Below are 27,318 nucleotides of genomic sequence, written 5' to 3'. Positions count from 1 at the left end.
TATTATATCTTTATCTGGCAGTAAGCGACTTGGTCCACTTTGATCCAGCCTCGGTTTTTGGCACGTCCAGGGAAAAGGAAATGAAACTTAGGATGGGGAAATGCTTTTGCTAAACCCAGAGACTCTGCGCTTGAATCCAGCCCAGCGCGCCGGAATCACCCACTCGCCTTCTGCCACCGGTGCCAGAAGGGGGAATGAGTTCCTTTAAGCGGGCTACGGTGGGGAACGAGCAACTGTACCACTCTCTTGATCGCCCTGAACAGATTCCCACTGCCATTTCAGACGGAATTGATGCAGTTAAGCCCAAATTTCCTGGCAAGCCCCAGAGGAGGTTTTTCCAAAAGGCATCTCAGACCGCGAAGGCACAGCCTTTCCATGTCTAATCGCAAAAGCAAACCACTGGACACATGCTGCCGCTTTCCAGCTGGTCGCGTATGTTTTCTTCACACTGGAACCAAAAAACGTGCCAAGGTGTGACATTTTTGAACCCCACCAACTGGGAGCTGTGCACACAAATCGTTTTGCCTGTGCTGTGGGAAAGTGATGAATGGGGGCCGTTCTGCCCGCGGAGGAGGACCGCTCTCCCTCTGGCAGGCCGGCAGCCTTATTTATTACACAGCGAAGTATAAAACCGCCCCGACCGGCAGCCGCCCTCCTCTCCAGCCCTGGCACTTGCCGGAAGAGACCACGGCGCCCGGAGTCCCAGCCGTCTGCCTCGGGGAGGCTCTGTGGCTCTTTTGAGAACCATGCTGGGGAGGCAGCTCGTCTGTTGGCACCTGCTGGCTTTGCTTTTCCTCCCTTTTTGCCTGTGTCAAGATGAATACATGGAGGTGAGCGGAAGAGCTAATAAAGTGGTGGCAAGAATAGTGCAAAGCCATCAGCAGACTGGCCGTAGCGGCTCCAGGAGGGAGAAAGTGAGAGAGCGGAGCCATGCTAGAACTGGGACTGTGGATAATAACACTTCTGCAGACCTAAAATCCCTGAAAGCCGATGAGCTACCGCACCCCGAGGTAGATGACCTAGCCCAGATCACCCCATTCTGGGGCCAGGTACTCAGAATTCTCTTCTAAGGATTACTGTCAAAGCTTATGAGTTGTGTTGTTCTTGCTCTCTCTCTCTCTCTCTCTTTTTTTTTCCTTCCAGCTCTGATCCAAGGATCGATGCTTTCCAGAAGCTTGCTGAGCTCCTTGTGGGTCTCTGTCTGGGTGGCTCTTGGGGTACTAGGTGTGCTGCTTGGTCTCTGTTAGAAAATCAGCAGAGGTAGCAGGGATGTATTGAGATAAGAGGCCAAAACTGTCCCATCAGAAAGGGGAACAGGGGTGTTCCCTGGTGGCTTCCAGTTAAGGATCCGGGGTGTCACTGCTGTGGCTCCAGTTGGATCCCTGGCCCGGGGAACTTGCACTTCCATACTGCAAGCATGGCATCCTCACCCACCCCCCAAAAAAAGAAGGAAAGGGGAACAGGGGCTGCCAGCTGCCTGCACTGCTATGACTCGATTTCTTTCTTGCTCTGTTTGTGGGGAAAGGAGGAGAGCTGACCTTTGCAGACAGATGGATCGCTGGAGATAATCATTTGCAGATCACAAGAAAGTTGGACTTGCCTAATTCCTTCCAGCAGCGAGAAGCTGCTCTTTGAATTTTTTCTTTTGATTTGCAAGCGTGCTGTGACATTTCATGCCAGGCTTGGTTATTTGATTTATGGCAGTCTAGGTTACTAAGCCTCTACGTTCACCCTGTTTAAAAAAGGACCAAAGAGTTAAAATTTTAAAAAAGACTGTCTTTAAAAATGCAAGCCTGATTTAATCGGGATTTAATGCCTGAGAATCACAGAGGACTTGATTTATTTCTTGGAGTGTGAGCTCAGCATCTAAGGGAACATCTTTAACTCTTTCAGGGTAGTATGGGAGTGAGTTAAGGTTTCAGTGTAGTGAATGGCAAATTGATGAAACTCAACTGAAAATGTTAAGAACGGAAGAAATGTGTTTTTAAGTACACTATTATTTCTATTTAAAAATGTTAAATTGAGGTTCATTGTCATATAACATTATGTTAATTTCAGGTGTACAACATAAGGAAGAAGTAGATTTTGATTTGCCTTCTAGGTATCCAGCATGCTGATATCAGATGAGGGGGGCAAGGGGGGTTTCTCTGAATTATACAGTCTCTGAACAAATCCGTTTTATGGCAAAAATCAACTGCTTCTATGCATTGAACAGGCCCTGAAAGAATCCATACAGTTGAAATCTAAACCCCTCCTACCACAGATGAAAGTTTGGGTTGAGACAGGTAACATGATCAACCAAGATCACACACAGACTCAGCTCTAGACATGGCACAAACCTGGGACTTGTCACTTGACCACAGATGCAGTGGCCCAAATCCTTCTGTGGGGCCAAATCAAAAAAAGAAAAATTCTTTCCTTTTCGGAACCTCAGAAGTGATAACCTCTAATACAACCCTGTTTTTGAAAGCCCCCTTTCGGGATTGTCCTTTCATCTGCCCATCTTAAGAGTGATTCGTGCTAATTTGTGTTATTCTCAGTGGTAAAGATATTTGCATTTTTGTCTGAGCCTTGATCTGGACCTTCCGTGGGCTCTTTGCTGGACCCTTCCTGGCTGCAGCAGTGTGAGCCCCCAGAGGCAGCAGAAGGCAGATGCAGGCTGTCACTGGTCGTTATTTTTTTGGCAGCCAACACCCAGCAGGCCACTGAAATTCAAATTACATTTCTATTCCTACCTTATAGTGTCCCTAGGCATCTAGCATGTTAAAATCAGATGAGAGGGCTAAGGAGCCACTTTCTGGATTGTTTTTTATTTATTTATTTTTTTGTTTTTTGGGTTTTTTTTTTTTTTTTTTTTTTTTGTCAGGCTTTTTGAAACCAAGGGGACTTTCAAACTCCCTTGGCTTCCTGAGTATTTCCAAACCAGCCCCCAATAGGAGATACTGAGGCGTTTTAGCCACTGATGTTCTTAGAGGTTTCAATACAACACCATGCCAATGGCTCTGGAGACCCATGTTGAACTTAGGACTGTACTTCCTTCTTCCTTTTTTCTCACTTTCCCACCTCTTTTAATCTTTTAATCTTCCTTTTTCCTCATTCATTCCTTCAACAATCATTTCTGTGCTTTCACTGTAAGTCAAGTTTTAGGATGAGGAGAAATACACCCAAAGTTTTCTCTCTGAACAGTTCTGAAGGGCTCTAAATGTGCAGATAATTAAGACCATGTGATGAACAAAGTTAATGCACAAAAGGCTGTTGGGAGAAGAGGGTCAGAGTGATGGTGGCCACTGAGCCGCCTCTCAAGAGATAAGACAAAAAGCATGGCTATTCACAGGAAAAAAGAAAATAAATATGTGCCACATCGAGAGCGTGAAGAGCAGGTATGGCTGGGCATCTGGATCGGGAGGAAGACACCATTGATTTTAGTGCTGCCTGGAGCATTCTGTGGGCCAGCTAGGAAGCCGAGACCTTATTTTCCTCGCAAAAGTTTTGTGTGCTTGTGCATAGCAGGACAGGTAGTTGATTGGGTTTGTGTTCTAGAAAGTTGACTCTGGCCTTAGGGTTTGCACAGAGAGGTATAGAGGTGGGGGTACGCAGACCTGTGCTCTCTTTTCTGGGGCATTGTCTTCTCTGTTGCTCTTCCTTGCTCACCTTTATCAAGCTCCCCTCCTCTTCTTGGACACGTCTCTCTCTCTCTCTCTTTCACTTCCTTTCACCTTCTTTCTCTTCCCTCTTTCTTAAGTTAAAGTCACTTACCAATAGGAGTTCCCGTCGTGGCTCAGTGGTTAAAGAATCCAACTAGGAACCATGAGGTTGCAGGTTTGATCCGTGGCCTTGCTCAGTGGGTTAAGGATCCAGTGTTGCCATGAGCTGTGGTGTAGGTCGAAGATGTGGCTCTGGCATAGGCCGGTGGCTATGGCTCCGATTCCACCCCTAGTCTAGGAATCTCCATATGCCATAGGAGTGGCCCTAGAAAAGGCAAAAAAAAAAAAAAAAAAAAAAAAAAGTTACTTACCAATAGCAGAGCTCCATTCTCATAGCTGCCCCTGGGCCTCCATCTACAAAATGGACGGAACTTGTCTTGGGACCTCCTTCCCCGCATGCTGCCCATCTGCATGAACTTGGTGTTCAATCTTGACCTAATTTTGGGAAAGGAGTTGGTAAACTTAAGAGGGTGGGGACAGAACTATCTGGTATGCGACTCTCCCTTACCTGGATGAAAATGTCTCAATGAACACATCCCCTCCAGCCTCTTCTAAGGCTCAGAGACATTCTTCCATGGGACCCAACTTGGAAAGACGAGACAGAGGGAGGACCATGTCGCGAAATATTGTAGGCAGGTTCTTAGGAAGTGTCCAGACACTTAGTGACCAGAGTCTCTCACTGTTTTGTGGCACTTTGATACTCTTGAAATGCCCCTGACTGGCTTGGGCATGCACCCCAAGTTAGCTCTGGTGCTGACCAACCGCTTCTCCTGGTGCTGACGTCCCATGCCCAGACACTCGACTTAAAGCCAGTCTTTCTAAGCCACCATTTGAGGCTTTGGAAAAGACTTCAGTATCTTTGTCTGCATTATAGATCTGGAAAGAAAAATTCATGACCATCTTACCCAATCCTCTAATTTAGTAGACAAGAAAAATGATGTCTGGGGGAGTGACTTCACACAGAACTGAGATGGGCTGGTTCCAGTCCAGTTCTCTTTCTGACTTCTTAGCTTCTCCCGTTTTTTTCAATTCTATTTTTAGACAAATGGTTCCACCTCAAGATTTTCCCTTTTCCCCTCCCTTCTCCTTCCCTAAAATCCATTATTGGCAGAGCCTAGGATTTCTTGGAGCTTAAAAAGCAGTATTTCATATTAGCAAAATCATACCAGGAAATTACAGAGTAATTCCTGCTCAGATTGCATCTGTGGATTACAAGGTGGAGCAGTACTGTGGTGTCTGACTTTCCAAGGGTCTAAAATCTCACTCAGATGGACTGTTTTCACTGGCTTTCTTTTCCTCTACCAGTTTTAGAAAAGGTTTTGAGAGACCCTCCTATCTGTCCAGGGTTGGGTTTGGGGGACTGTACTAGACTCTGAGTTCCCTCCAAATCCTAGCTGCTCGTCACTTAAGATTGGGCTCTGAGATGTTACAGCAGAAGGCTTGGACCACGGATGCTATTCTGCATTTTTTTTTCTTTTTCCTTTCTAGCTAGGTGGGAATCTTTAGGAAAAAGGAATGAGTGTAAGGAAAAAGTCTAAGCTTATTTTTGATTTTAAAAAAGGAGATATTCCTTTGCTTTGGCACAGTAGGTTAAGGATCAGGCATTGCCACAGCTGTGGCATAGGTCGAGGCTAAGGCTCAGATTCGATCTTGACTGGGAACTTCCATATGCTGTGGATGTGGCCAAAAAAATAAAACAAAAGTAAAGTCTAGAGGTGCAGCAATGGGAAGCCTCGATCCATTGCTCTGCTTGGATTTCTAATGATAGAGAAAACTTGAATTTTAAATGACTTCTTCCTCCCTCTTTACCTTTCTCTCTCCCTCCCTCCCTCTCTCCCTTCCTCCCTCCCTCCCTCTCTCCCTTCCTCCCTCCCTCTCCCTTCCTTTTAGAAAATAAGTCCTTGGAGTTCCCATTGTGGCTCAGTGGTAATAAACCTGACTAGTATCCATGAGGATGTGGGTTTGATCCCTGGCCTCGCTCAGTGGATTAAGGATCCAGGGTTGCTGCGAGCTGAGGTGTAGGTTGCAGACGAGGCTTGAATCCAGCTTTGCTGTGGCTGTGGTGTAGGCTGGCAGCTATAGCTCCAATTCGACCCCTAGCCTGGGAAGCTCCACATGACTCGGGTGTGACTCTAAAAAGACCAAAAAAAAAAAAAAAAAAGAATCCTTTAGCAAAAATATGCTATTTTCAAAAAAACCCATCAAATTATATTTGGTGTCTAGGAAAGTTTCCACAAGTCTTTTGTATGCTATGATTAAAAGGCAAGTTGCCAATTTAGAAGCGATTCCAAATTTTATAAGAAATTCTAACTCTTCTGCCAATCAACTTCTGCCAAATCTCTAGCTCCTTGACCGTAGTACAGATTTCAGAAAATTATCTTTGAATAAAGAAGCATTTAACCCAGTGTCATATTTGAATATACTTTGTGTCCATTAAGTACTCATTAAATCTTGGTTCAAATATGTGATAATCACTTTAAGTTTTCAAGTGGAATATGAAACAGAACAGCATGTTAAAGCTGGGAGTTAAAAAAGGAAGTAAAATTGTTTCAAAATAGAGATAATTAATAAGAACTTATTGGATACATTAATACTTTCATTAATTTCCTAAGGCAATTTATTGGTGGTTTGAAAAGCTAATGTTTTAATTCAGACTTTCTAAGAACTCTGAACCCGGGATCATGAATATGGGTGGTCTTAATACCTGTATTCAAAGTTGGTTATTTTTATCATTTGAGGGTCATCGACTCAATCTAACTACATCTGGCACTGCTGGCAGTTGGGAAGGAAAGAGGATGCCTCCAAGTCAACTTCTGATGGAGCGTCTTCTTTTCCTGTCACTGGTAGCACCAGGAACATGCTTCCAGAAGCCCTGCCTCATCTTCCATCCCCACTCACACTTTCCAAGGAGCCTGTTCTTCTAGCCACTCTCCTGTTTCCTTTGCCTTCTGATCATCACCCCACCTTAGCTGCTTCCTTTGTCGTTGACATACCCACCGCATGCCTTGTTTTCTGATGTTGTTGTGGGCTGCTTGGAATTAAACTTACCTGGGGGACCAGGCCAGAGGACATGCAGAAGTCTTAATTATGCACATGTACCTTTTTCTGAAGCTTCTCTTTATATCTTTTTAAAGTCTCCACAAACTGGAGGACTGCCCCCAGACTGCAGCAAGTGTTGCCATGGAGACTACAGCTTCCGAGGCTACCAAGGCCCCCCTGGACCCCCCGGCCCCCCTGGCATTCCAGGTAAGGCTGAGAGAGGTGCTGTTCCCTGCCTAATGCAGACTGTGCCAAAACAGGAGCCAGGGGCAAACCTCAGTGATTTGGGGATCATTTGCATATGATCCGAAGCATTTGCATGGAAAATCCAAAAGAGTTGGGTAGAAAACTGGGTTTATTGAGTTACTGAGATGAAACTGTATACACTAGTATTTATTATCCATTCCGCTAGCAGAATCCCTCAGGTAATAGGGACCAGTTTACAGGCTAGGAGGCCCTTCACCAGCTTGGAGTCTGAAACCTAAACAGGTTCATACTCTGCTTCAGTGTTTCTACCACCACGTGCTCCGTAGGGCGTGGCAGATCTAGCTTTTTGGGGATTTGCCACGTAAGGTTGGGGAAGAGAGTTTGCTGATCTGGGTTATAGTCATCCTCATTGTCCCTTTCAAGGAGCTATGCATCCTTCTGTCTGATTCTAGGTCCAGCTAAGTTTTTCTTCCCCTAAGCTCAGGGTATGTTCACACTTCTCTTGTATTCGTGGGGACATTTTTGGGCTCCAGCACCATGTGGTGGCACCAGACATACTGTCCCTCTGGACCCACTAATCAGCCGTCTCTATTCTACTCAGTGGTGCCCTAGGCATGGAGCCTCTGGGGAGCTTGCCAGTATCGTGGTCAGCCACGGAAAGGGCAGCCCAGGTCTCCCCTGTTTCCAGACTTCCAAATCTCTCTGGGGGTTTAGCTGACTGTCTTGTCTCTAGGTCAGTTTTGGGGGTTAGAACTTCTTCTCAACTTATTATCATGAGGTTTAATTTTTAAAGATACTTTTGAGTGGCTTCTCAAATGGAACCAAATTGAGAATGAGCAAGTGCTCCGTTAGGGGTCAAATAATGATTTCCAGCTTGGAATCTATATCACTGAACATGAAAGCCAGCAGGTAGCAGGTGTGATGAGTAGGGGATATTCAGACCCTTTAAAAAATCCTCTGGGAGTTCTCACTGTGGTGGGGTGGGTTAAGGATCCAGCATCATATCTGCGATGGCTCCGGTCGCTGCTGAGTCATGGGTTTGATCCCTGACCCATCACAGTGGGTTAAGGATCTGGCATTGCTGGAGCTATGACATAGGTCACAGTTGCAGCTTGGATTTGATCCTTAGCCTGAGAACTTCTATGTGCCTCAGGTGCAGCCAAAATAAATTAAAAAAATAAAATCTTCTTAGGTCTTCTGAGGTCATAGGACGTGCTAGCCTTGGCTATGTTTCCCGTTTGAAACAGTTTTGTCATAGCACATTAACCTGTAAACACAATCGAAGCTCATCAATTTGGAAAAATTGCAAGCCTTTTAAGAAACCTGACCAGAGGTGGTACGTGCAAAATAAACAGCAAAAGGACCTAGAATTCAACAAGTCTAAAAACAAAGGGAGATGTGTAGGAATTCTCTCTTAGCAAAATGTAGCGTTGAAATCATTATTCAAGTCTTGCTTTCAAGATTATTGTGATCATTTTTTACCAATGCTTTTACTTTTCCTTCAGTTATAAAAGCGGTTTGTGTTCTTTGTAGGAAGTTTCAAGAAAAGGGAAAGTGTATGGAATGACACAAAAATGGCTTGTGTTTCATTCATTTAGAAAAAAATAAACCACTGCAAATATTTTACATAATTTATTCTAGTCTTTTTCCCCTTTGAATAAAACATGTACACATTATATATGTATATGTGTGTGTGTGTATATATATATATAGTATCATGCTATCTCTATTGAGTCATAACTTTTTTAATCTAAGTATATCATATTATTAAATGTTATTTAAATATTTTTCTTCAGCATCCTTTTTTTTGGTGACCATATAACATCATTTAATGGAATATACCCTTTTTAAATTTAGCCCTTTCAGAATTGGTGGACATTTACGTGGTTTCTAATCTTTGCTGTTATAAAGGATGCTTTGATAACCAGCCTTCTATACAATTTTTCATCCGAGTCTTGTTTTATAGGAAAAACAGTCCTTGGAGCCAGGAGCCTTATGAGTATCGAAGGCTGTTTTGGTTTCCATTTAAAAGAGCTCCCATTTGATGATGCTGGGTTTGGGCTTGTTTCAAATGGTCCCCATTTATGATGGAGTTTGTGCCTTTTTGAAGAAAGGGGCTGCATTTGTATAAAAATAGCTGGTGAGTATGAGTGACTGGGCTTTCTCATGTGATGATGTCTGGTTGTTCAAGGAAACCATGGAAACAATGGCAATAACGGAGCCACTGGCCACGAAGGGGCCAAAGGTGAGAAAGGAGACAAAGGTGACCTGGGGCCACGAGGGGAGCGGGGGCAGCATGGCCCCAAAGGAGAGAAGGGCTACCCGGGGATTCCACCAGAACTGCAGGTAAAAGTCTCTGTCTCCAGGTGACCATCAGGGGCCAGGAATTGGGAGGCTTGAGTGCTTCTTCATCGTCAGTGTCGAGTAAACCTATCTCAGTTTGTTCATCTCCACCACAGGGTGTCTGCCTAAGACCTTTGGTGTCAAAATGCTTTGAAATCATTCTTAGGAAGAAGAAAAATACATGAAAGGTGAAATGCAATGCCCTCGTTAGGCCAAATACAAAGCAACCTTGAATATCAACTAATCTCCATTTTCCAAATGAGAAAATATGTTCAATAAAAAAGGTTTTGGCAACTCAAATATGTAAACTTTTAGATACATGAAATACTATTAAGGAGACATTTGACCATCCTATTTATTTATTAATTTTGTTATATTCACTTATTTAAATCACATATATGGATATTAATATACAAATATCACTATCAAACCAGATTTTGTAGCATTGATTTTATTTAAACTTTTTCTCATCAATATATACTTTATCACTAAAAAAAGTTTTATTTTAAATCATCCACCTATAGATTTCCAGACCAGACCATATTCACTGTCACTTAAAGTTTTTTTAAATTCATTTATGAGGCTGTCATTGTCCATTTTATCTCAAGCCCAGGTACCCATTTATCTATTCTTTATTTTTCTTTTAAGTGATCTTCAAAATTCCTATAATACCTAAAACTTACAAATGTGAGGTAGAGTCACCAAGAAATTTACTAAATCTGGGTTATTTATTTTGTTGGCTACTATGTTTAAAGTGGATTCTTCCAAGGGACTCCTATGAAAACTAGTGTTTTTGTTTTTGTTTTTTTTAGGCTGTAGGTGCGGCATATGGAAGTTCCCAGGCCAGGGGTTGAATCAGAGCTGCAGCTGCTGACCTACGCCACAGCCACAGCAATGCCAGATCCGAGCTGCATCTGCGACCTACACCACAGCTCATGGCAACACCGGATCCTTAACCCACTGAGCGAGGCCAGGAATTGAATCTGCATCCTCATGGATACTAGTTGGAGTTGTTTCCCTTGCGCCACAACAGGAACTCCAAAACTAGCCTTTTTTGTTGTTTGTTTTGGCTGGTACGTCTTCATGAAACAGAACTTGTTAAAATTATGTAATTGAGAGAACGTACGGATGAAATAAATTTACCTTTGAAGGCAAGGCAAGGACTATATTTTTCTTTGCCCATTTAGGCCTCCTCCCTCCCCTCTAGTGTGCACTATGCATTAAACAACCTTCTCAGAGGTGCACATGCCTGTTCAACCGTAAAGATTAGTTTTTCTTCTTTTGGGGCCAGACATGTAACTCCTTAGAAGAAAACATTACTTATAGCCTTATTTATATTACTAGCTATATTACAGGTATTCTGCCTATTTTATGAGATTATGGTTCTTGTGTTACCAAATGTGCACTGAGCTCCCATAAAAATAATGATGACTAGACATTCCCTGGTGGCGTAGCAGTTAAGGACTCGGCATTGTCACTGCTGTGGTTGGGTTTAATCCCTGGCCCAGGAGCTTCTGCACACCAGGTGTGGCCAAATAATAATAATAATTGAGCGGCTTGAAACAATTGACCAAATACAGGTTCTGTAAGCTCACGATTGTAACAGTGTAACTCTAGACGTGGGAAGAAGCAACAAGAGGGAACCATTTCCTGGACCATAACAGACTCACGAGACAGGTGGTCCAGAGGCCTTAGGCTGCTGCTGAAGGGCCTAATCCGGTCATCACCTGGCCTATCAAGGAAACCTCGCTGACCTGGGCATGAGCATTCCTGGTGCAGTGGGACAAACTGGTCCCAAACCTGGGTCAAAATTATGACCAAAAGGGAGGAGACAGTAAAATAAAGAATGTTGCCCACCATCCAGTTCTCAAAGAATCAGCCACTGCAGCCGAGGACCTACAGAACACCCTGAAAGGAGTTCAAGGTGGAGATTGGGAGAAGGCAGTTTGTGCTCTGGGACACCAGTCAGAACTGGTCCTCAGAGAGTTAGATCTTTGGGGGAGAAAAGGTGATGAACTTAGTTTCTCATGTCTTCCCCTACTTAGAAGAGCATCGAAACCCTTAACTAAGACACCTGTTCCTTGTGACAAGCAGTCACCTTCTACCAAGCTGTGTGCTTGGCTGCATGTACCCCTTCCCCAAAGCACATGTGCACAGACCTCGTCCCCTAGCTCTCCCCAGCAGTCCTCGGAGCTTCCTGAAAGCCTGTCTCCCAGGCTACGGTCCTCAGGTTGGCCTGAATAAAATTTTCCTGTTTCTTCATTAATTTTTTTTCTTTGGCTGAGAGTTCCCAGGCCAGGGATTGAACCCACACCACAGCACCCACCGGAGCCACAGCAGTGAATACACAAGATTCTTAACCTTCTGAGCCACCAGAGAATTCCTAGATTGATTATTGATTAACATTTTTGTGGACAGTACTGTAACAGGAGAAACTTTTAAGGCACTAGAGTGTATAGCAACTCATCTGAAAGATCAGTGGGGGGAAATTTTGCCCTTTATTTGGGTACATGTGATAGTTGTTTGTCCTTGGATAAATTTCATCGTTTTTAAGGATCAACTAAGAGGTCTTGTGTGTTACTTTACCTACTTTTGTGGTACTGTGACTTTTTAACCAATGCTGTTTAATAATTTTAGCAAACCAGGATCCCTGTGCCAGTATAAATTTACAAAGATAAGGAGACAGAGGCCACTGTCCAGGTTATAGGTACCTAATAAGATGGATAATACACATCCTTAAAGCATGACATTAACCCAATGTGAATGGTTAACCCTGGCCAAGGGGAGTAGCCAGTTTAATGGAGACCACTTGGGCAATTATTATATTTGCTCCATCAGCTTTTTAAACCCTAAAACCACAGTGTAATCACTTGGGAGAACTACTTTCCCATATTTTTAAGGAGGCATATTCAGAGGAGTGAAGGCTGGTCTTAGGCAGATTGTAAAGGAGGGTGACTTCTGACCCCTTCATCTTTATTTCTAAATCTCTCCTCTGATGTCACTCCTTCTTTATTAAAAATTTTTTTTATTATAGTCGATTTACAATGTTCTGTCAAATTCCGCTATACAACAAAGTGACCCAGCCCCTATACACATACATTCTTTTTCTCATATTATCCTCCACCACACTCCAACACAAATGATTGGATATAGCTCCTGGTGCTCTATAGCAGGACCTCATTGCTTATCCATTCTAAATGTAATAGTTTCCATCTATTAACTCCAAACTCCCATTCCATCCTACTCCCTCCCTATCCCCCTTGGCCAACCACAAGTCTGCTCTCCATGTCTTTGGGTCTATTTCTGTTCTGTAGATAGGTTCATTTGTGCCATATTTTAGGTTCCACTTATAAGTGATGTCATATGGTATTGTCTGTCTCTTTCTGACTTACTTTGCCTAGTATGAGAGTCTCTAGTTCCATCCACGTTGCTGCAAATGACATTATTTTGTTCTTTTCATGGCTGTGTAGTATTCCATTGTATATAGGTACCACATCTTCTTAATCCATTCATCTGTTGATGGACGTTTAGGTTATTTCCATGTCTTGGCTTCTGAATAGTAAACTAAATATAGAACTACCGTATGATCCAACAATCCCACTCCTGGGCATGTATCTGGACCAAACTTTGATTCAAAAAGATACATTCACTCCTTCTTTATCCTTCTGCATTGGTTGCCCTCATGCAGTCCCTCTGTCTGCCCAAATCCTTTCTGTGTTAACTCTACCAGGCCTGCCTCCCTGCCCTCCCCTGAATCTTCCAGAACTTCACATTATTTGATCTCTATTCTCTCTCACCCTTATCCCTTAAAACTCTCATTCATTCAAGACAGATAATCCCAGCAAGTTAAAGAACCTGTTGCTCTAATTCACACTCAGCTTGGACCAGGGACTGGAACGTGACTTTCAAATGTGACTCTCCAATAGTGGTACAATTTCCATGTATGCACTGTTCCCACACCACTAAGCAATTCTTCCATACTAGCTGGATGTCCGTCCTTCAGTTTTGACAGTACTTACCTGAAGGGAACAACAGATCCCACAGTTTAAAGCTCAGTCCTGTGGGACTGCCTCAACCCCCCCCACTTTAGACATGACCTCAAGTATAGGTTGTTACCTCTACTTCTGACTGCCTGGCTGTAGGTTGAAGGTTCCAAGGACCCCTTCCTTGGGTTTGATTAATTTCCTAAGGTGACTCACAGAACTCAGAAGAAACTGTTTACTTCGTAGCTGGCCAGTTGCTTATAAAAGGATATAACTCAGGAATTGCCAGAGGGAAGAGATGCATTGGGTAAGGTATGGGGAAGGGGCATGGGGTGTCCAGGCCCTCTCTGAGAGCACCACTGTCCCCAAATCCCCAAGTGTTCATCAAACGGGAAGCTCTCCCAAACCTGTCCTTGGTTATTATGGAAGCTTCATCACATAGGCAAGGGTGATTAAATCACTGGCCGCTGATGATAGATTCAACATCCAGCCCTTTTCTCATCCATGGAGGTGTGTGTGTGTGAGGGAGGATGGGGAGGGGAAGGGGGGCTGATTTAAAACTCTAATCACCTTGTTGACTCCGAGGGCAGCCAAACCCTCCTGAGGTGCTTTCCCCAGGGTCACTTCATTAACATAACAAAAGATACTTTGCCGCCCTCAACACTTTGGAAATTCCAAAGATTTTAGGAGTTCTGCGCCAGAACTGGGAACGAATGCTAAATATAAACTTATTATAAATCATAATATCCCAGGTGTCTTTTAAGGACAAAATAACACAAGGTAAACAAAATTAAAAAGTTGTTTGGCTGCAGGACTTCTCAGCTTCTTTAGTATGCTGATGGGCATTTAATAGCTATAAGGAGAAGATTTCATCCAAATATTCCAGTACTATTTGATAATAGAATTTGATTACTTCAAGAAGCACTTTAACATCTAATGTTCATTGAAACACATATTCAGAACTGCTGCTATGCACTATCGTTTTAATGGGTGCATAGCAAAACAATGTTAGACATTACCATGATTTATTTAATTCTTCCTCCATAGATTAGTATTTAAATTATTTCCAATCTTGCTGTTCCGAATATGGTTGAAAGAAACTTCCTTGTATCAAAACCTTATTTCTCTAAGAAATAAGTTGCCTTTTAATTAACCGCCATCTCTTTCCTTAGATTGCATTCATGGCTTCTCTGGCCACTCACTTCAGCAATCAGAACAGTGGGATTATCTTCAGCAGTGTTGAAACCAACATTGGAAACTTCTTTGATGTCATGACTGGGAGATTTGGGGCCCCAGTATCAGGTAAGAGGTAAAAATAAATGAGTCACTGACTTAATCTAGTAATCAAGAAAGAAGGAAGGGAGCGAAGGAGGGAGGAGGGAGGGAAGGAAGGAAGGATGGATGGATGTTGGGGGGAGGGAGAGAGAGAGGGAGGGAAGGATATATGTGTATAAAATGATTATTTTTTTTCCCTGTTGGATTTCGAAGTAAGTGAATTAGAATCTGAAAAAACAAGAACAATTTATTGTTTTTTTTGTTTGTTTGTTTTTGGCCATGCCTGCAGCATGCAGAAGTTCCCAGGCGAGGGATCAAACGCTTTACCGCAGCATTGATCCAAGCTGCTGCAGTGACAACACTGGATCCTTAACCTGCTAGGATACCAGGGAACTCACCAAAAACAGTTTTAAAAATGATAATCATGACTACTAGGTTTATTACTTCTGCTTTGAATTGCACCAAAAAATCCCTAAGGGGGCATAATTACCTCTGACTTGAAAAGCCCTCAGATCATATTCTCACTGTTCCACTGTGTCCTAACTGAGTTCATTCCCTCTCCTTGCTGCTACCCCAAGGAAGGCCTGCCTGATCCTTAAAAAAAAAAGTATTAAAAAAATTTTTTGAGCACTTCTGTATTCATTTCCTGTTGCTACAGTAACAAATTACCACGAACTAAGCTTAAAACCACATGAAATTATTCTCTTGCATTCCTGGAGGTCATTAGTTCAAAATCAGTCCAAGTAGGCTAAAGTCAACATATGGGGGAGTTCCTGTCGTGGGGCAGCGGAAATGAATCTGACTAGGAACCATGAGGTTGCAGGTTCCATCCCTGGCCTTGCTCAGTGAGTTAAGGATCCAGCGTTGCCATGAGCTGTGGTGTAGGTCCCAGATTCGACTCGGATCTGGCATTGCTGTGGCTCTGGTGTAAGCCAGCAGCTGCAGCTCCGATTAGACCCCTAGCCTGGGAACTTCCATATGCCACCGGTGTGGCCCTAAAAAGACAAACAAACAAACAAACAAAACTCATATGGGCAGTACTGGTTCCTCTAGAAGCTCTGGGGCCTTGCCTCTTCCTGCTTTTAGAGGCTGCCACCATTCCTTGTTTATTGACCACCTCTGTTGCTCCAGTGGTTACATCACTTTGTCCTCCCAGATTCTGACCTCCCTGGCTCTTGAGAAAGACAATGTGATTACCTTGGACCCACCTGGATAATCCAGGATAATCTCTCCAGCTCCAGACCCTGAGCTTAATTTGTAAGCAGAGATCCTGGGGTTGTTGGAACCTAGGCATACACGGGGGTCATTATTCAGTCCCCCACAACTTTCTTACTTTCTAGTGCCACAAGCTGCTTCAGGCTCACATGGTATTTTCCCATCCCAGCTCTGGAAATACCCAACTTTCCAAGAAGCACTGGTTTCTTTTACTGGAGAATAATATTTAGAAACTGAGATGTGCGTGCCAGATGTACTCACTGCTCTTAGGATGTCACTGCTTTTAGGTCCTAGGAGTGGACAGAACTAGGACACATATATGTATACCAATCCACCATGTATATGTGCATCTATATTTTCTTATCTATCTATCTATCTATCTATCTATCTATCTATCTATCTATCTAGTATGTAAAAAACAAAAAAATTTAAGTTCATTCTGATACATCTGACTCAAATCCAGCACCACTGGGTTCATCCTGACATTCCCTTTGTTAATTTTTAACTTCTTTCTTTGACAGTGAGCAACCTGGCTCTCTTAATCTATGATATATCTACTTATTTGTTGAACCTTATTGCACAAATAAAGTAGTTACAAAATTGCAAAAGTCCAGGTCTCACAAGAAACAAATTTACCAACTAGAGTGTATTCTTTGTGTACAATTCTTTTTATCTTTGCAGTATCCTGTCAAAACCCTCTCATATTCTTCCCCCCCCGTCCCCATGACCTTCAGTTGCACTACTTCTTTCATTTGTAATAAAAAAGTGTTAATTTGTAACTCATCTTGAGTTTTCCTGATATTGTAGTTGAGTTTTTAAAATTCTTCATGTAGCAAAATTTATTCCTTGTGATGTATAGTTCTATGGGTTTTCACAAGTGCATAGAGATGTCTCCACCACCACAGTCTCAAACTGAACAGCTCTTTCATTCCCCAAATTCTCTGTGCTATCTCTTTGTAGTCAACCCCTGACAGTGACTTACTGGTTTTCCATCCCTAGAGTTTCAGAATGTCATATAATGGAATTGTACAATATACAGGTTTTTTGGTATTGTACAATGTTAAGTCTCTTTTACTTAGCAAAATTCATTTACCATTTATCCATATTTCTGTATGAATCAATAGTGTGTTCCTTTTTCTTGCTATGTAGTATTCCATTGAGTGGATATATTTACAGTTTGTTTATTCATTCATGAGTTAAGAGACATTTAGACTATTGGGGTGAGTTGACCCTTTATCATCACATAATATTTCTTTTATCCTTGATAATATTTCTGAAGTCTACTTTGTTTCATATGTTATGGCTTCTCCAACTTTCTTTTGGGTAGTGTTTGCATGACATATTTTTCTATACTTTTACTTTAACCTTTGTCTTTAAATTTAAAGTGGTTTTCTTATAGGCAGCATAGAGTTGGTCTTGTGGTTTGTTTTTGTTTTTTTTTTTTAACTGGTCTTGCTTTTTAATCCAATTTGACAATCTCAATCCTTTAACTGGAGGGTTTAGATTATTCACTCAATGTGACTATTGATACATTTAGATTAAAATCTATCCTCTTGCCATTTTCTATTTGTGAGACCCATTATTCTATATTTTTCTCGGGTAAATTGAGCACTTTCTTGTACTGTAATATTATTTTGTAATGATTTTTGTTTTTATAGGTTTTTTTTTTTTTTTTTTTTTTTTTTGAGGGCTGTACCCACGGCACATGGTGGTTCCCAGGTGAGGGGTCAAATTTGAGCTGTAGCTGCTGACTTACACCACAGCCACAGCAACGCCAGATCTAAGCCGTGTCTGCAACCCACACCACAGCTCACGCAACTGCTGGATCCCTAACCCACTGAGCGAGGCCAGGGATCGAACCTGCAACCTCATGGTTACTAGTCGGATTCGTTAACCACTGCACCACGACGGGAACTCCTGTTTTTACAGTTATTTTCAAATTCTTTCACTTTGTTTTTGCTGTTCTTATTGGTATCTTTTTTAAAGTCCTAATTTTATTTTATTTAAACATTTTTAAAAATTAAAGTATGACTGATTTACAATGTTCTGTCAATTTCTACTATACAGCAAGGTGATCCAGGCATACACATACACATTATTTTTCTCATTATCTTCCATCATGTTCTATCACAAGTGATTGGATATGGTTTCCTGTGCTATACAGCAGGCATTGGTAGATTTTCTCATACTTGGGAAGGATTGGCCATTTGTCTACCTTTATATTTATACCTACATGTTGTTCTTAGACCTCATGTGAGGTCTTGCCTTCTTCTTTCTCTCCGTCATTGCCCAATGTTAGGCAGGAGTGTTCTATTTCTTAGTGTTTGTATTTTAAGAATGATTTAAATCATTTAGATTGCTTCATTTGTGACCTTTAATGATATAACAAATATCACTGTAATCTATCTGTCTGTCTCTCTGTCTGTCTGTCTGTCTGTCTGTCTATCTATCTATCTATCTATCTATCTATCTACCTATCGCCCTATCTTCCAAATATTACAAATAAGCCAATCATTGGGTTTATTTTGTCTTCCACCTTCTCTCTTACATCTTGATTTTTGGTGGTTGATTCATTTATACACTGTCAAAGTACAAAACAGTTACATTTTAGTTTGTCAACATTAGTCCCTCCTCTGATTTGGGCTTATCCTTGACTTAAATATATTCAATGTTTATTATTAGTCATTTTGCCAAAGTTCTGAGACATCTCTTTATTAGCTTAAGGACATCTTTTCCCTTAAGTTATTTTCTCAAGAAAGCTTATGACATCAATATTCCCTGACCGCACATGTTCTAAACTCTTTGTTATAACCATGGCTGCAAATTAAACCCTTGACCTACACTTTTTTTTTTTTTTTTTTTTTTCCTGGTCCTGTTATCTGGCATCTGGCATTTGGTCTGGAGAGCTCTGAAATAAGTCTGAGTTTTTTTCCTCTTATCAGTGACTTAGTCTTTCTACTAGCCTACCCAACAATTCTTTCTTTATCTTCAAAGTCCAGTGATTTTTCTGCAAGTGGTGTTAATCATTCTGGGTCAAATTTTCCAGCTGTGTCCTTCAGTAGGTATGTGGAAGCCTCCTTTTTGTCCAGGAAAATTTCTTTGAATTATATTTTAAAATATAAATATAAATAATGTTTTTCTTATGGTTGTACCAAGATGAGGTGACACTGGAAAGAGTCTGACTTGTGTTAGGAAATCAGACATTAAAAGGGTACATTGGCTATAGAATATTTAAAAACAGTAATAAACTAATTAAAAGTTAGCTGGATCTTTATTATCATCATAGACCAGCAGTTCCAAAGAATGTCAGTGATAAAATACTCCTCCCCTGTGGGATAGACCACTCACAAGCCTCCCTTAACGCCTTCCCCCTACGCCTTAGTAAACCGCTGGTTAACTTTTTGAATCACTCTGATTTTGCTTTATTTTTAAACTTTTCTTTGTCTTCTGTATATTATTTCCTCTAGTCTTTTAGTGCTCTTTGTTTCCATTTCACGTTGTTTGCTTTTTCCATCTCTGTACTGCATATGCTTAATTGCATCTTCTGAGGGGTTATTTTCCTTTTTGCCTCTTCCAATGTCTTCTGTCTTGTTGTTGTGATGCTTTTTTTTTTTCTCCTTTTTCTGTGTTTTTCCATTAGTCATGATATCCCAATTTTCATTTCCTCCTCTTGGTCTGGTCATTTCTACAAGTTTCTTCTGCATTCTATTTTATAGTGTTCTTTCATAGAGGGATTGGCTTCAGTGATGTGTTTTATGGATGGAGTCTTTGGCTCATGATGGAATCTTTGGCTGTGTTTTCTATCTACCACATGATGAACATTACTTCCTGGTGAATATTCTTCATCTATTGGCAGTTTTTTGTTTTTGTTTTTTTATTTAGGGCTGCACTTGCAGCATATGGAAGTTCTCAGGCTAGAGGTCTAATTGGAGCTGCAGCTGCTGGCCTACACCACAGCCACAACAACACCAGATCCAAACCATGCCTGCAGTCTACACCACAGCTCACAGCAATGCCAGATCCTTAACCCACTGAGCAATGCCAGGGATCTAACCCAAATCCTCAAGGATCCTAGTTGGGTTCGTTATCTCCATATCACCTCCATGTGACTCTACCTGCTACCAGTTACTTGTGACAGCCCTGACTGGTATCTTAAGTTTATTGATTTTTTTCCGTTTTCTTAGTTTTTCAGAGAATGGACACTTTTTGGTATTGTGTTTTGTTTTTTCAACTTTCCTTGTCTCTGTATATGGTACAGAGAAGGAAAAGAAAAAATGTCAGTGGATACAGTGGCCATGTTAGATTTGTCACAAGTGCTTTTATTTTTTTAATTATTTTATTTTATTTTATTTCATTTTTGTCTTTTTGCCATTTCTTTGGCCACTCCTGTGGCATATGGAGATTCCCAGGCTAGGGGTCAAATCGGAGCTGTAGCCACCGGCCTACGCCAGAGCCACAGTAATGCGGGATCCGAGCCATATCTGCAACCTACACCACAGCTCACGGCAATGCCGGATCCTTAACCCACTGAGCAAGGTCAGGGATCGAATCCGCAACCTCATGGTTCCTAGTCAGATTCATTAACCACTGAGCCACGATGGGAACTCCTGTCACAAGTGCTTTTAATGTGTGACTTGATTTATTTTTTTACCCAGCTCAAGTCAGAAATAAACTGATGTATGAAGTGACGGAAGCAATCTTTCATCACACTTTAATCAGCTTCTTATGTGATTTTCTGCTCTGAAGGTTTATGCTATAGTTTCTTATAACTATTTTGTTAAATACTCTCTATGCCAAAGATTGCATAAGTGCCTAGATATGCCCAATGAATGGTTCCATTGCTTTCAATGGCCTTATAATTGAAGTTTGAAGATTTAGTTTCTCCTTTAGAATTCTCCTGGGTTGGACTCATTCAAACAATAGCAACCATCATTTGACTTCTACTTTACTGGTTAAACATCATCCAATAGATTGTAAAATGACCATTTCGTACTTTTCAACTTTGGGAGTGGTGGGCCAGAGAAGGCTGATGTTTGCAATTATACAAAGACCTGAAAACCATAGTGTGAATGTGTTGCCTCTGGTTCCGGTAGCTTCTTTTACAGAGGAAAGCCAGGTGTGGATATAATATAGATGCACTTCTGCATTTCCAATTCTAGTCATTTCATTTATTCACCATCTGGTTTCTTAGTCTTTCTAAATACTTCTGCATCATTTTTTAAATAGTAGTCATCATTTTTTTTTTCCTGGAAAACTAGTATCTTTTTCTGTCATTTTGATTCCCACTCTGTCTTCTTGAGGCATTGAAAATTGTTGTGTGTGTATGTAATAAGAAGCTTTGAAAAATGTAAAAAATCAAGCACATATAAACCTCTTTCTTTGAGTCTCTAATTTTTACATGCCTTTGTTTTTCATTTGTGGACCACTCTTTAGGCATACGAATGGACATGACTTATTTTTATACCATACCCTTTATTCCCAGCACAGTGCATATGCAAGCCTGGTGCTTATTTAAGCATAATCATGCATCTTTATTTGGTTCAACTTGACTCGGAGACAGATGGATCAACATGGTAGCTTTATGGCTTCAATTTTCCCTGATTGAACCTTTGGAAAACAGCATAGGACTGTGTGTGGTGCTTTTTTTTTTTTTTTTTTTTTTAAGATGTTGCTGGGCTTTTCTTTTATAAAGCCTACTATGGTCTGATTGTTTGTACTACCCCACCCCCACCTCGATTTGCATGTTGAAAACCTCATGCCCAAGGATGGGTATGAGGAGGAAGGTGATTAGGTCATGACCAGCTCTCATGAATGGGCTTAGTGCCCTCACAGAAGAGGCCCCACAGAGCTCCCTAGGCTCTTCTGCCCTGTGAGGCTACAACCAGAAGTCTGTGACCTGGTAGAGGGCCTTCACCTGGTCTTGGTATTCCAGCCTCCAGAACTGTGAGATATAAATTGTTGTTGTTTATAAGCTTCTCGGTCTGCTGTTTTGTTAGTGTGGCTCGAACGGACAAAGTCAAGGCCATTAGTTGAAAAATGTAGATGATTTTCAAATGTCAATGATTGCATTCTTTCATCTTTCCAAAATGCACTCTCAAAACCAAGATCATTTGCATTTTGGAAAATTTTCCTTTTCACTCATCTTCATCTTTTAGTGAAGGTATTTTCTACACTAGCATTTAAAGTGTATCAGGTATATAAAGTTACTCTAAATTAGGAGCCCTAGACTCTTACAAGAAAACTAACATCTTAAAAAATATGTTGGTCTTTTTTTTTTTCTCCTATTTTAGGGCTGCCCCTCACCATATGGAAATTCCTGGGCTAGGGGTCAAATCGCAGTCGAAGGTGCTGGCCTACACCACAGCCATAGCAATGCGGGATGTGATCTGCATCTGTGACTTATGCCTCAGGATGCAGCAGCACTGGATCCTTAACCCACTGAGCAAGGCTGGGGCTCAGACTCACATCCTCATGGAGACTAAGTCAGGTTCTTAATCTGCTGAGCCACAAGGGGAACTCCATGTTAGTCTTCTTTAAATGAAAAGGGTTCATATTTTTCGTAGCAACTTCATGCTCCTGCATCAAAGTTGAATCTATGTATTGTACATAATTGCACCCACTTACAATGAATAACATGAGAAAATTCTGGAGCTATCAGAACTGATAAATAGTTATCTGTGCTATAGCTTCCTTGTCTTTGGCTAACATTTGCGACAGGTACAATGTTACACTTTTTGTTAGGCCACAAAAGGCTATGTGTGTATCCACGCAAGGCCCTCTCCTTTGACCACATGAGTCCTGAGGGAGTTGCTGATGATAGTTCATCTAAACCTGGAAATAGCACATACTTCAGTTTAAGCACTTTGTCAGGGGCAAGGAGAGGTGTGAGATAGAAGCAAATCCCTCCTTTAAAGATTCTGTGTTCTGGTTAGGGACATGTGCTCTACACAAGGAGAAAGTCTCAAAAAAAATTTAAAGCACTTTGAAGGTGAGAGCAGATAAAGGGACACTCACCCCAATAAGAGCCAAGAAGAACGCACATACTACAGAGAACCCCAACAACAGAAGTGTCAAGTCATATGACACCACTCCCTGCTATCCCCTGGTTCTCAATGTATGGTATTAACATAAATGTGGATAAATATCTGCCTTTTTCAGGTGTGTACTTCTTCACCTTCAGCATGATGAAGCATGAGGATGTCGAGGAAGTATATGTATACCTCATGCACAATGGCAATACGGTCTTCAGCATGTACAGGTGAGTGGTCTTTCCTGTCATAAGCAGCCAGGCTGCCATGATTTGGTCAAAGGATGGCCAGTGCCAGGGAAGTATATAAGAATCAGCAGAGACTGCCATGAATCTTATTGTCATTGAGAGCCCCATACAAGAATATATGGCCAGGTTATAAACTATTTGGCAAGCAGGAAATCTGATGAACTTGAGCATAAGCAGGTTGATACAAGACCTTGAACTAATTACTAGAAACACTCTCCATAACGAATCATTTGTGTTCTTTGCTTAACTCATTCTTTCTTCTCTCTTAGACTTTTCCTCTTCTTTCCTACTCTCCGCCCCCTTTGCCTAGAGTTTAGCCCTCTTGATGGTCTTCTCTATCATCTCCTGAGCTGGCAGGTTATGAGTTTGGAGTTGGTCTCCCGCTTTAGGCTGTGCTGTAACGTTGACATTTACCTTAGTAACCTGCCCCTAAGGCTCCTTGGAAAAAAAAAATCACTTAAAAGGAGTTCCTGGAGTTCCCGTTGTGGCTCAGTGGTTAACGAATCCGACTAGGAACCATGAGGTTGCGGGTTCGATCCCTGCCCTTGCTCAGTGAGTTAAGGATCCGGCATTGCTGTGAGCTGTGGTGTAGGCTGCAGACACAGCATGGATCCTGCGTTGCTGTGGCTGTGGCATAGGCCTGTGGCTACAGCTCCAATTGGACCCCTAGCCTGGGAACCTCCATATGCTGCAGGAGCAGCCCCAGAAAAGGCAAAAAGACAAATAATAATAAATAAATAAATAAATAAATAAATAAATAAATAAATAAATAAATAAAAGGAGTTCCTGCCATGGTACAATGGGTTAAGAATCTAACTGCAGTGGCTGGGATCACTGTGGAGTGTGGGTTTGATCCCTGGCCCGGTTCAGTGGGTTAAAGGATCCAGCATTGCCACACCTGCAATACCTAGGAGGCAGCTGTGTCTCAGATTCAGTCCCTGGCCTGGGAACTTCTATATGCCCACAGATGCGGCCATAAAATTAAAAACAATGAAAAGTAAATATTTGTATTTGCTCTGATGCAAGCTTAAGATGTAGGCAGGAGGCAGAAAACCAACACTTTTCCCATAATGAAATACATGGCTGGCGAGAACTCTGAAAAACTTTTGATTTATTTTCTCGGTTATTTTTGATGACATGTAGGATTTCCAAATTTTCTTTTGGAAACTAGCCTTTATGAAGACAATGTATTCGAAAAGTGAAAACAGAAAGTGATGAATTAGGTCAAACTATTGCAACAAACAGGCCCAAAAATGTTGTGGTTCAAACACACTACAACTCTATTTCTCTTGGCTAGTTCCACACTGGGGGGGACAGGGCAGAAAGCGTGGGGGGGAAGGATCATGTGGAGGTTGGAAGGAGGGTTGCCCTGCCTGGTTTTTGAGAGATGTGGGTCTGGTGAAAGCATGTTTGCAATCTGTAAAAACTGACTCCCAGATTCTCACTGGTCACTGTCATTGCCGTGGTCAGAAAGAGGAAAGAACAACAAGCTTGTGGAAATGCACCAGGCATTCTATTCCAGGTCATCACATTTTCCTAAATGTTTTGCTGCAGTGTAACAGGGATCTCCCAGATTCAAGCCTACAGTATTTGTTTCCTCACAGCTCTATGCCTGACCATCGCCAGTGCAACATGTGTTGCAGTTTGGGTTACGGCAGCGCCATTCTCTAGAACCAAATTCTGAATTAGTTAGGGTGGACTGAACTGCTATAACATTCATTCGGTGGCTTGACCATAACGGAGATTCCTTTTCTTCTTATGGAATAGTCTTCAAGCATGCAGGCTTCAACAGGTGCCTTCCAAGGTCATTCTGGTCACTGACAGTTCACATAGTCATAAAGAGGAAGGAGCAAAGAGGGTTGATAGTGTAAGTTGTACTGGCCAGTCCTGTAAGTGACATTTGTCATTTCTGTTCACATGCCATTTTGAGAATGTAATTCCAGGACTATACTCTCCGGGAGAGAGGGAAGGACAAATGTTGGTCAAGAGTTGGCTGTTCACTGCAAAGACTAAGTAGTTGGTGCCTTTTTTTCTTTCTAGCTATGAGACAAAGGGGAAATCCGATACATCCAGCAACCATGCAGTGCTGAAGCTGGCCAAAGGGGATGAGGTTTGGCTGAGAATGGGCAATGGCGCTCTTCATGGGGACCACCAGCGCTTCTCCACCTTTGCAGGCTTCCTGCTCTTTGAAACTAAGTAAATGTATGATTAGACAAACTCCACTTTGGGGAAGACTTAGAGTTGATGGTTCTACATGCTGTATTTAAATTGTTTTTATCGGTTACATTTTAATCACACTACAGGTACATCAATAATGTGGGATGACTCAGGGGCTCAGAAGAGTAAACCACAAAACAGTCTTCCAAGTGACCTTAACTGATATACCCAGCCACTTTTATCACTCTCTCCTAGGTACCTAAAAGAGAATTCCCTTCTTGATGCAGGTTGGAAATGATTGTTCCCATCAGAGAAGTCATTTGCAAAGTGTTTCGGCTGCCATAATAGCAGCTTTCAGGAACCGCTGAGGTTTGGGGTTCATCATTTTAACATTTCAGAGAACAGGATGCAGTGGGTATGATGGGGCCAGGGAAAGAATAGGGGTATTTGCCTAGACCAAGCTACCAGCAGTATCTATAAAGCCTAGACAGGGAAGTAACACTTTGATCCAGTGGGTCAATATACATGAACAAAGTACAGATATATTTTAGTAATTCCAGATAGGTTTTAGATAGCAAAAGTATTCACTATGCTCACAAATAATTAACTCCTTTTTTATAAGGACAGCTATAATTAAATCTTGACTTCTAATGGCTTATATTTTTTGAAGTAGAGTTTTCCTGTGATCCAGAATTTGTTTGACCAGTTCTGGCTTATCAGATTGGCTCTTTTCTATTGCATTTCTTATATTAAAATAGAGCTTTCTTGACTCTGCCTTGAGATAAGTGTAAGTCCATATAGTAGAGATATTATATCACTTTTTTTTTCTTTTTAGGGCCACATGTGCGGCATATGGAAGCTCTCAGGCTAGGGGGTCAAATGGAAGATGCAGCTGCCAATCACAGCCACAGCCACAGCAATGCCAGATCCAAGCTGCATCTGCAACCTACACTGCAGCTTACAGCAATACAGGATCCTTAACCCACTGAGCAAAGTCAGGAAACAAACCTGCATCCTCATGGATACTAGTTGGGTTCTTAACCTGCTGAGCCACAACAGGAACTCCCATAATCACCTTTTTTTCTACCAGTTTAGAAATTATCCTAGTATGCTTTACACACTGCCATGTCGTGTTTAAGGAGCTGTAAACTCAATTATATACCGTCAAACTAATGGATATAGAATATAAGGGCATTCCACTTGGAAGACATATAATAAAATCACTTAGTAGTTCTTAAAATTAAAAAATGCTGTAACTTTTTTAATTGCCATGTTTAGTCAATATTCACAGAGAAGCTGTGCTGCTTAAGTTTTGCCTATCCCTTCCCAAAAATCAGTTCTCAAAGGATTAAATTAGCCAAGATGATATTCATGAGAATGTACTGTAAATTCTGATGATAGTATCCAAAATTGGTTTATGCAAAGAATCATTGGAATATGCATTTATCCTAATTTTGAATCAGTATTTAAAATGCACTAGAGAGATGTCCATCTAATAAATATCACATAATGAATTCCCTTAGAAATAAGGAGCCCTTAATTTATTTTGGTTACAATTTGAATTTCCACAAAAGCTCTTTAACTATGGTGCTTTTACTTGTATTGATTACTCTCCATAGCTAGAAATGGAGAGAATGAATTAGGGCTGCCCTTTTTAGCTAATTTAGCATGTTTCACATTCAGGTCAGTCTTTGACCCTTACCTTTTGATCTACAAATATTTTGGAACTCTTCCTGAATCCACATGCGATGCTATTTTAAAGTGAATGGATATTAGCCAGAATGTGCTTGACTGCTAATATTTTTGTGATTTTGTGTATACTCTCCCTCCCTCACCCTACCATGGTATGGGGTCTTGGGGTTGAAGTTTACTTACCAAACATCATAGCTTTCCTAGGAGTGCATTACCAGTAGATATCTGAATGTTGCATGTTGCCCAAATGAAATTTAGTATCTAAAGAGCATACATTACTAGCAAAGTGCCTTGGAATAAGATATTGGCGTGGCTTTAGATAAAACTGAGGCAAGAAAAATGTAATATACATTAGATGGAAATAAACCTACCTTTGTTAAATGTACTGTTTTATAATGTTCTTAATAAAGTTGAATAGTCAAACAAT

At 41.4% G+C, this 27,318-nt stretch overlaps 1 protein-coding gene across 2 annotated transcripts; it reads left to right on the top strand.

The window, feature by feature from the left end:
• Nucleotides 386-27,318, top strand: C1QTNF3 (C1q and TNF related 3). 2 transcript variants are annotated; one of them, XM_005672408.3, is made up of 6 exons: nt 386-830; nt 6,839-6,950; nt 9,142-9,296; nt 14,449-14,578; nt 22,925-23,024; nt 25,083-27,318. In XM_005672408.3, the coding sequence occupies exons 1-6, from the start codon at nt 747-749 to the stop codon at nt 25,240-25,242; spliced, it is 741 nt and encodes a 246-aa protein (XP_005672465.1). In that variant the 5' UTR covers nt 386-746; the 3' UTR covers nt 25,243-27,318. The 2 variants fall into 2 exon arrangements, with proteins under 2 accessions (XP_005672465.1, NP_001138858.1); NM_001145386.1 differs by having other exon boundaries at nt 663-1,049; nt 25,083-27,314.

The sequence above is a fragment of the Sus scrofa genome, chromosome 16 (genome assembly GCF_000003025.6).
Source record: "Sus scrofa isolate TJ Tabasco breed Duroc chromosome 16, Sscrofa11.1, whole genome shotgun sequence".
Classification (NCBI taxonomy): domain Eukaryota; kingdom Metazoa; phylum Chordata; class Mammalia; order Artiodactyla; family Suidae; genus Sus; species Sus scrofa.
The sequence above is the reverse complement of the archived record's forward strand: the minus strand, read 5'-3'. Positions and strand labels throughout refer to the sequence as shown.

Bases quoted from the DNA above. Each gene is read 5' to 3' on its own strand.
- C1QTNF3 (NM_001145386.1), top strand. From the start codon at position 747: ATGCTGGGGAGGCAGCTCGTCTGTTGGCACCTGCTGGCTTTGCTTTTC. The intron at 1,050-6,838 runs GTACTCAGAATT...ATCTTTTTAAAG, and splicing joins TCACCCCATTCTGGGGCCAG to TCTCCACAAACTGGAGGACT. The intron at 23,025-25,082 runs GTGAGTGGTCTT...TTTTCTTTCTAG, and splicing joins ACGGTCTTCAGCATGTACAG to CTATGAGACAAAGGGGAAAT.